Source organism: Camponotus floridanus, unplaced genomic scaffold (genome assembly GCF_003227725.1).
Source record: "Camponotus floridanus strain SB8 unplaced genomic scaffold, Cflo_v7.5 scaffold57, whole genome shotgun sequence".
In the NCBI taxonomy this organism is placed as follows: domain Eukaryota; kingdom Metazoa; phylum Arthropoda; class Insecta; order Hymenoptera; family Formicidae; genus Camponotus; species Camponotus floridanus.
In genome coordinates this window covers 563,814-573,545 of record NW_020229736.1, presented here as the reverse complement: position 1 = coordinate 573,545, position 9,732 = coordinate 563,814, and the positions used below count along the sequence as shown (strand labels likewise).

Sequence of the window (9,732 nt, the reverse complement as noted above, 5' to 3'; positions counted from 1 at the left end):
CAATATGAGATTGTTGTTGATTCTTTTTAAATTTTCTTTGATTAAAAACCTTATTATTTCTTTCTCGTAGAAATCTTATTGTTTTCCATCTGATAGAAATCTTATTATCACAAAACGTGGTTTCTAAAAATCGATAAAAAATCGAGTATATATTAAAATTATATATATTAAGAATATATATTAAAATTACTTGTACGACTAAAATTAATTCCATTGATATTTTAAAGTGTCTTTGGTTAACACTTTTAAAAAAATTTTTTACAAGCTCTATCTAAATAATTGAAAATCAATATGTTTAAATGAGAGACTGTTGTTGATTTTTTTATATTAAAATTTCCTTTGGTTAAAAACATTATTATTTTCTTTCTTTTAGAAATCTTATTGTTTTCCGTCTGATGGGAACCTTATTACTACATAACATAGTTTCTAAAAATGAAAATTGATAGAATCGAATATATATATTAAAATTAGTTCTATACGACTAATTATTTTCATTGATATTTTAAAATATCTTGAATTTTAAAATATCTTGAATATTCAAGATATTTTAAAATATCTTGAATAGTACTATTTCCAAATTTTATAAATTCTATCTAAATAATTCTGATTAATTGAAGAATAATATTTACATTATCGTTTTCGTGAGTCTTTTATATTAAAGTTTCCTTTTTCTTAGAAACCTTATTATTTCCTTTCTATTAAAAATTTCATTGTTTCTTGTTACTGAACATGATTTTTAAAAATGTAAAATCAAAAAGAATTGAATATATATTAAAATTACATGACTAATTAATTCCATTGATATTTTTAAAATATCTTTGATTAGCATCTTCTGCCAAAGTTAGAGCTCTATCTAAATAATTCTAATTAGTTCTATCTAATTGATTGAAAAATAATACGTCCACAGTAAAAAATTTTGTGTTAAATTTAACATATTTCACATGTCCCAATTTATCCACTCTAATTTTAATGTTAATTTAACAGAAGGCAAGTATGTAAATAAATAACACAAGTAATATGTTCAAAAATTAACACAAAAGTGTAACACTTAAACTTTATCTGGAAATAAAGTTTATGTTAAATTAACATATTAAGACAAGAGTAAAAGGCATTTACGAGCAATCATGAGTTATTAGGTGTGTTAATATAAATTTAACCTAATAACTCGTGATTGCTCGTAAATGCTTTTTACTCTTGTCTTAATTTGTTGACGTTTATGACGAGCTGAGAGAAACTTGTAATTCTTAAATTAACATATTTATAATGTTAAATTTAATTAAAAGAAAATGTTATTCTTACATTTTTATGATAAATAACAGAAGAGATATGTGGATTTAACATATGGAAACTTTTATAGAGAGAAAAATAACACAACTTATCTGTTCATTTTAACATATGACATATTTCATCAAAAATTCGTGCATTTATATATTAATTGTGTTGTTTTAACTCTCAGGAACGGTGAATATTAACTCAATGCAGAAATGTCAAAATAACGCAACAATAATATGTTACATTAACATAAGAGTATGTTAAAAATATAACACAAAAATTTTTACACGAGAAAATTTTAACAGAAAATACAAAATGTTTTTTACCGTGTCTAAAATGACAGTTTGATTGTGTTTTTGATATTAAAATTTCTTTCTTAATTTTTTATTTTTCCATGCTAGAGAAAACTGTCCTTACTTTTTTATCATATCGCCATTTTGATTTGTATATCAGAAAAATATTTCTACATTTTCCGCGTATCTCTCGCATACTTTTCATATTTTATTCAACGTTCCTCTTCGCACATGTGTTTTGTACCTCGACTTTCTACTACACGCGTTATAATTTACACATAGACGGGAGGGCTTGTGGTGAATGTCGGCTCGGCCAGGTGTGACATCAAGGTCCACTGAGCTAGCATAGATCCCCGATGTTAGTCGGCATTTTTCCAAGCGACTTTACGTAAGGGGATTAAAGCGAAATCGAGCTTTAAATTGATGGACAGAGAGGGAGTGCCATTGATCGGAGCCGGTTTCACTTAAATCGCCGATGATGCATGCTAACTGGCAGTCGCGCCCATTAGTGATCGATCTCCCGAGCGGAGATTGTCTATAGGTCCATACATGACCATACGATGCTCGTAATTGGCTTCATGGGCATAACCAGCTGTTGTGTCTGGCGTCTTTCATCATTCAAATGGAACGGCTCGCGGCAGATGCACGATAAAAGAAACGAGCTGGTTATAGACTTAAATAAAGAGCCCTCTAATCAAGATTGGATTTAAACGCTTTTCTTCAAAATGCGCGCAATTACCCTCGTTTATGCAATTGAGTTATTTGTTTACTTTAATTCGCATGTTGTGTGAGAAAAAGCTACGCGATTTGCCGAAACGGAAAATATGTAAAGCAAATTTTTCCGTGCATTCCGAACTTTCCTATCTTGGTTCATGAAACTCGTTGAATTAATTTTATTCGCTTTCAACTTTGTGACGATCCTCCGCTTAAAACGAAATACGAATGAAATATTGACAGGATCGGATTTCCTATACCTTGCATCGAGGATCAGGGCAGATTAATGACCAATTAATTGCTAACTCGCGAGTTGAATGTTAACGTGTACTTGGAAGATAATTTAATTAAAATTATAATGATGTATTAACTGATAGAGATCCCTTTACAGTAATGTGTCAGTGATACCGCGCATATTTTATGTGCCGTACAATGGTCGCGGCTCATAATTTATGTATCGCCGACGATGCATTTTCAGAGAAACGGCATTACATAATTCATTGAATTTATACGAGCAGGATAGCAAACTTTCTGTATAGACTATAACGTCATAAATCATCCCGACTTGAAACAAGAAAAATCGAAGGACGACGGCAGCGTCGTAATATTTTTCGTCAAAAATTGTTCGCAACGAAAAAGAATTCTTCGCGATCGTGTAAATTGAAAACGCGACACGTATTTACTTTAACTCGTATATCCTCATAATCGATATTATAAAACCATCAAATTTCTTTCCATCTCTCTCTTTTATTAGAAAATTTATATCCAATATTTTCCAAATAAATAATTTTCCAAATAAATAATTTTCTCAATCAATATTTTCTAAATAAATGAAAATTCTTTTTAATTAAAATGGAATTTTCTTAGAAAACTTACAATTAAATATTTATATATTTTTGGGAAAATTTGATCAATTATAAAAGAAAGATAGAAACTGGAGTAAATTGTGCAGGTATTGAATCTTATCGGAATATATCTAGATCAGTGCTGTCAATTATTTGCAACTTTCGGCCGGATTTCTTAACTCCCCTTTCGCGCGGTTGCTAAGACCCGTTTGCAAATAATTGACAGCACTGATCTAGATTAATAGAGAGAAAAGACAATTCAATTGTAATCAATATAATATTAATATAATTAAATACATTCAATTTTTTATATAATAATATAAAATAATTATAATATATAATAATAATATAATTATAAAATGATATAATTATAATATAATAATATAATTAAATACATTCAATTTTTTATAACAATTTTAATTTTAAGATGCACACAACATACAAAAATATTTTTTTACAATTTTCTAAAATTTTTTACCTAAGAGGAAAATGTTTCGGAAGTGTTGACACGTGAGAAAATCGCTCCAAGCATTTATTATCAGGGCGGTTTATAATGTCTCGTCAAGCCGCGTGGCAACACGAGATGGTTGCTCTCTCTCTCTCTCTCTCTCTCTCTCTCTCTCTCTCTCTCTCTCTCTCTCTCTCTCTCTCTCTCTCTCTCTCTCTCTCTCTCTCTCTCTCTCTCTCTCTCTCTCTCCTCTCTCTCTCTCTCTCTCTCTCTCTCTCTCTCTCTCTCTCTCTCTCTCTCTGAGTCGCGAACGGAGTAGACGTGTGCGAATGTGCTCTTCATATTTTGCTAATTTTTATTGAAAGGTATCAGTTTTTTACTGCTGAAACTTGTGTCATATATGTAGTGCAGGGCGCAGTGCTCGGAGGAGTATTATCTTCTAGTAAAATCAATTGTTTGATAACTAATAATTGAAATCTCTTTATCGAAATTTTTGTCGGAAATTGGAAAGTAAGTGACTGTGCCGGGCTGACTCAGCTTTTTTGGGGTCGACACACCGTGACGACATTGTTGCTGTGGCAACGACGTTTGTGTGTTGATGTTGTTCTTTTAAATTTTTTAAAGTCGATAAAGAAGAATTTAAATTATCGCACGAGGATGAGCAAATATGGATGTAACACGGACTGACAAGCAAATGATATGTAAGCAATGTAGAAAGGAGATAAAAACGCAGTTTATAAAATGTATACCTTGTGAGAAAGTATTTCATCCAAGCTGTCATAAATTACATAAAGTATATAATTCGGCAAATGAACTGGTTACCTGTACTGGTAAATACGAGATACTCACTATAAAATTTAATAATACTGAAATGAGCAACGCAAATCATCGAATGTAGAAGAAGGACCTAACATGGAGTCAAAGATAGATTGGTTGGTGAGAAAAATTAGGGATGAAATGATTAGTAAAAATGATATAAAGAATATAATTACAAGTATAGTTAGAGATGAATTAGAAGGCTTCAAGAAAGAAATGGAGGAAATGAAGAAAATGTGGAATATTATGTCAACTGGAGATGCCTCGCGTAGTTATAGCGAAGCAGTTAAAGAGGAAAAAAAAGGAAAATGTTATTATAATAAAACCAAAGGAGCAACAAGAGAGTGAGAAGACAAAAAAAGTGGTAAAGGAGAACATCGATATCAAGAATATGTCAATAGGTGTGTCTAAGCTGAGAAAAGGAGGTAGAGGAGCAGTTATTTTGGGATGTGAAAGCAAGCAGGAATTGAAACAATTAAAATCAAATGTTGTGAGTAAATTAGGTGATAAATATCAAATAATAGAGCCAAAAGGTGCACAGCCGAAGTTAAAAATTTTAAATTTGGAGGAAGAAGAAATAAACTGTAACGAGGATCAAATAGTAGATATGATAATAAAACAGAATCATTTGGATGAAGAAAGAAGAGGATTACATATTAAAATTTTGAAAAAGATAATTAGAGGAAGACAAAGTGGAAACAGTAATTCGGCCAGAGCCAAGAAGGAGTATGGTATGCTGATAGTTGAAGTGGATACGGCAACGCATGAGAAAATGTTAAAAAAGGAAAAAATAAATATTGGATGGAGGAAATGTCATGTTGTTAATTATATTAACGTGAAGAGATGCTACAATTGTTGGGGATTTTATCACATTGCAAAGAACTGTACACGGCCGATAACATGCTCGAAATGTGCAGGCGATCATAAGGATAGTGATTGTAAAACTAAGAAAGAAAGGTGTATAAATTGTATATATAAGAATAAAACTTATAACTTAAAAATAAATGAAGAACACAGGGCTCTGAGTAGAGAATGCCCGACATTCAAAAAAGTGCTAGAAGAAGAAAAAAGAAAGTCGGATGGGAAAATGATGATTAGCAATTAAAGAATAGTAATGCAGAAATAATGTATACAAATGCGCAAAGTTTGGTGGAACATAAGGATGAGATCTTCCATCAAATAATGAAGAAAAGAAATCCGGCAGTAGTTGCGTTATCGGAGACGAGAGTGGATGCCAACATAGAAGATTTTGAGATAAATATTAGAGGCTACAATCAAGTGAGATGTGATGCTGAAAATAGGTATACCGGAGGAGTAGTTGTTTACATTAGAAATGACATTAAATTTGAAACTGTAATGGTAAAGAACGTCATAGGAAATTGTTGGTGTGTTGTGATAGGTCTGTTTGAAAAATGGTACAAAGGTACAATTGTAATATTATACCATTCACCTAGTGCACCTGATGGAATTTTTATAAAGTTTATTGAGGACTTAATTGAAGATTTGGTAATAAAAGAAAAGTGTATAGTAATAGGAGACTTTAACATAGATTTAAGGTTAGATACGTTTTATTCAAATAAGTTAAAAAATGTTATGTCATGTCTAGGTATGAAACAATGTGTTAATCAACCAACAAGGGTGACAATTAATAGTTGTACTCTTATAGATTTAGTTTTTGCGAACTTGAATTTGAGTGAGTGTGTAACTGTAGTAGAAAACCCGAAAATTACGGATCATTCATGGATAAGAATTGAATTTAAGACAAGGCAAGATGAAAATTGTTATAAAGAATTTAGGGGAAGAGCATACAAAAGAATGAATATAGAGAATTTTATTAGTGAATTGCAACGGAGCGTGGTTAATAATTGCGAACTAGACATAAATGAAAGGGCCAGTAGTTTTGTTAAAAATATAGTGGCGGCGTTAGATGTTGTTGCACCCGAAAGAACATTTCAAATGCCAAAGGCATGGGAAGGGAAAATATGGTTTACGGATGACATAGAAAGGGCATCAATTGCTAGAGATAGGGCATACGGGAAAGCAGTTTATACGGGTTTAAAACAGGATTGGCAGCAATATAAGATTGAAAGAAATGTAGTTGTTAAACTTATAAAGTATAAGAAGAAACAATATTATGAAAATATGATTGATGCCAATAAGACAGATTCGAAAAGAATGTGGAAGACATTGAAAGAAGTATTGAAAGGAGAAGTGTTGGATGTAAAAGTTATTGATAGGTTAGATTTCGAGGGTGTTATTACAAATGAGGGAATAAATATAGAGGACAATTTTAATGAGTATTATATTAATAGTATCGTTAATATTATAAATAGTATTAAAAAAGTAGATGATCAAAGAAGTACTAGGAGAACAATGCATACTTGTGAGAATATAGAAGTATTAGAATATTTTAATCCTATTAATGCGAATGAATTGGAAACGGTCGTGATGAATCTTCCGGTTAAAAAAGGGACAGAGGAAGGAATAAGTGTGGATGTGTTGAAAATTGCTTTTTGTGCAATCAAAGATGAATTTACAGAAGTAATAAATAAGTCGCTAATGATAGGTGAATGTCCGAACAGCTGGAAGACATCCACGATAGTTCCAATTCCAAAAATTAAAAAACCTATAAAAGCTAGTGATTATAGACCAATTAACGTTTTGCCAATATATGAGAAGGTATTAGAATTAGTGGTCAAAGATCAAATAGGAAGATATTTAGAGGCAAATGAAGTGTTGACGGAACATCAATCTGGATTTAGAAAATCACATTCATGTGAAACGGCAATACAGGGAATAATAGATGAATGGAAAGTAGAAATTGATGAAGGAAAAATAGTAGGGGTCATATCTATGGATTTAAAAAGAGCATTTGAGACTGTTGATAGAAACAGATTATTAGAAAAATTGTACCAAATAGGGATAAGGGGTAAGGTGTGGCATTGGTTAGAGTCATATCTAAAGAATAGAACACAGAAAGTTAGATTTAATAGTAACTATTCCAAAGTGATGGCAATAGACCATGGTGTTCCGCAGGGATCGGTATTAGGGCCGTTACTTTTTGTGTTGTATATTAATGATATAACTGAAGTATGTCCAATAGGAAGTAATGTAAAATTGTTTGCGGATGATACGATGATTTATGTAACAGGAGAATGTAGTGAGGAAATTAATAAAAAGATGAATGATGTATTTCATAAAATAGAAAACTGGATGAGCCTAAATAAACTAAAATTAAATGTAGAGAAAACAAAGTATATGATAGTTAGAAGTAATAGAAAGGAAGTTAAAGGGCAAATAAAAATAGTATGCATGAATGGTGAAGTGTTAAAACGAGTGGAAGTAATAAAATACTTAGGCATAATGATTGATAGTAGGCTCACTTTTGTTGAACATTGCGATTATATGTTGAAAAAGATAGGTAAGAAAACTAGCTTTTTGAACAGAATGGGTCAATATTTAACACCGTATAGTAGACAAATAGTATATAAGACAATTATCGCACCGCATTTTGAGTATTGTGCAACAGTGATTGTGGGCATGGGCGAGACGCAAATTAATAAATTGCAAGTGGCACAGAATAGAGCTATGCGAGTGATTTTGCAATGTAAAAGAAATACCAGGGTGGAACATATGCTGCAAGCCTTGCAATATATGTCAATAAGACAGAGGATATATTATAATACATGCATATTTATATTTAAGATATTAAAAGGTTATCTACCACGTATGTTAAGAAATAGGCTAGATTTAGTAGGAGAGAATTATCAGAGGGAAACTAGACAAAAGGGTAACATAGTTGTACAATTGCGTAAAACTTGTCAAGCGCAGAGGAGTGCTTTTTATAAAGGCACTAAAATGTACAATGACTTACCTGCAGAGGTAAAGCAATGTGAAAGACTAAATAGTTTCAAGAGAATGTTAAAAGATTATGTTACACAAATGGTTCCAAAATTGTAATGTTATTTGTATAGTTATTTGTATAATAGTAGCCGAGAAGGCTAAATAAAGTGTAATCAATCAATCAATCAATCTCTCCTCTCTCTCTCTCTCTCTCTCTCCTCTCTCCTCTCTTCTCTCTCTCTCTCTCCTCCTCTCTCTCTCTCTCTCCTCCTCTCCTCCTCTTCTCTCTCTCTCTCTCTCTCTCTCTCCTCTCTCTTCTCTCTCTCTCTCTCTCTCTCCTCTCTCTCTTCTCTCTCTTCTCTCTCTCTCTCTCTCTCTCTCTCTCTCTCTCTCTCTCTCTCTCTCTCTCTCTCTCTCTCTCTTCCTCTCTCTCTCTCTCTCTCTCTCTCTCTCTCTCTCTCTCTCTCCTCTTCTCTCTCTCTCTCTCTCTCTCTCTCTCTCTTCTCTCTCTCTCTCCTCTCTCTCTCTCTCTCTCTCTCTCTTCTCTCCTCTCTTCTCCTCTCCTTCTCTCTCTCTCTCTTCTCTCTCTCCTTCCTCCCCTCTCTCTCCTCTCTCTCTCCTCCTCTTCTTCTCTCTTCTCCTCTCTCTCTCCTCTCCCTCTCTCCTCTCTCTCTCTCTCTCTCTTCTCTCTCTCCTCTCTCTCTCTCTCTCTCTCTCTCTTCTCTCTTCTCTCTCTCTCTCTCTCTCTCTCTCTCTCCTCTCTCTCTCTCTCTTCTCTCTCTCTCTCTCTCTCTCTCTCCTCTCTCTCTTCTCTCTCTCTCTCTCTCTCTCTCTCTCTCTCTCCTCTCTCTCTCTCTCTCTCTCTCTCTCTCTCTCTTCCTCTCTCTCTCTCTCTCTCTCTCTCTCTCTCTTCTCTCTCTCTCTCTCTCTCTCTCTCCTCTCTCTCTCTCTCTCTCTCTCTCTCTCCTCTCTCTCTCTCTTCTCTCTCTTCTCTCTCTCTCTCTCTCTCTCTCTCTCTCCTCTCTCTCTCTCTCTCCTCTCTCTCCTCTCTCTCTCTTCTCTCTCTCTCTCTCTCTCTCTCTCTCTCTCTCTCTCTCTCTCTCTCTCTCTCTCTCTCTCTCTCTCTCTCTCTCTCTCTCTCTCTCTCTCTCTCTCTACGAAGGGGGTTGTGCATTATAGATTATTGTTATCTCCGCTGTTGTGCAATCTACATACATAGCTGCACGTTATCCGACCGTCTCGGCATATTTCATCACGAGAGCATTCGCGGCAGACGATTGCAAACACGTCATCGCAGGAGCATCGCTCGTCGTGTACCGAGGGTGCGCAATCAATGCAACGAATTTTCCCATCTCCCCTGTTCTTTTCATCCTATCCGACACATTGCTGCAAATTATTGAGGATCCGTTGCTAGAAATTATTTTCTCGCAACCCGTAGATACTTATCCTCTCTCTCAATTGTACCAATTTATTTATTGCCTGCGCGAATTTTCGTTCTATC

At 33.7% G+C, this 9,732-nt stretch overlaps 2 protein-coding genes across 2 annotated transcripts; both read left to right on the top strand.

The window, feature by feature from the left end:
- Nucleotides 1-4,455: 4,455 nt before the first annotated feature.
- Nucleotides 4,456-5,504, top strand: LOC109610217. The gene has a single exon (XM_020028470.2). The coding sequence runs from the start codon at nt 4,648-4,650 to the stop codon at nt 5,491-5,493; it is 846 nt and encodes a 281-aa protein (XP_019884029.2). The 5' UTR covers nt 4,456-4,647; the 3' UTR covers nt 5,494-5,504.
- A 9-nt stretch (nt 5,505-5,513) lies between these two features.
- On the top strand, nt 5,514-8,348 carry LOC112639318. Its single transcript, XM_025412801.1, has 4 exons — nt 5,514-5,811; nt 5,995-6,625; nt 6,722-7,982; nt 8,094-8,348. The coding sequence occupies exons 1-4, from the start codon at nt 5,514-5,516 to the stop codon at nt 8,346-8,348; spliced, it is 2,445 nt and encodes an 814-aa protein (XP_025268586.1).
- The last annotated feature ends 1,384 nt before the right edge of the window (nt 8,349-9,732 follow it).

Bases quoted from the DNA above. Each gene is read 5' to 3' on its own strand.
- LOC112639318 (XM_025412801.1), top strand. From the start codon at position 5,514: ATGTATACAAATGCGCAAAGTTTGGTGGAACATAAGGATGAGATCTTC. The intron at 5,812-5,994 runs GTACAATTGTAA...TGTCATGTCTAG, and splicing joins GTTTGAAAAATGGTACAAAG to GTATGAAACAATGTGTTAAT. The intron at 7,983-8,093 runs GTGATTTTGCAA...TTTATATTTAAG, and splicing joins CACAGAATAGAGCTATGCGA to ATATTAAAAGGTTATCTACC.
- LOC109610217 (XM_020028470.2), top strand. From the start codon at position 4,648: ATGCCTCGCGTAGTTATAGCGAAGCAGTTAAAGAGGAAAAAAAAGGAA.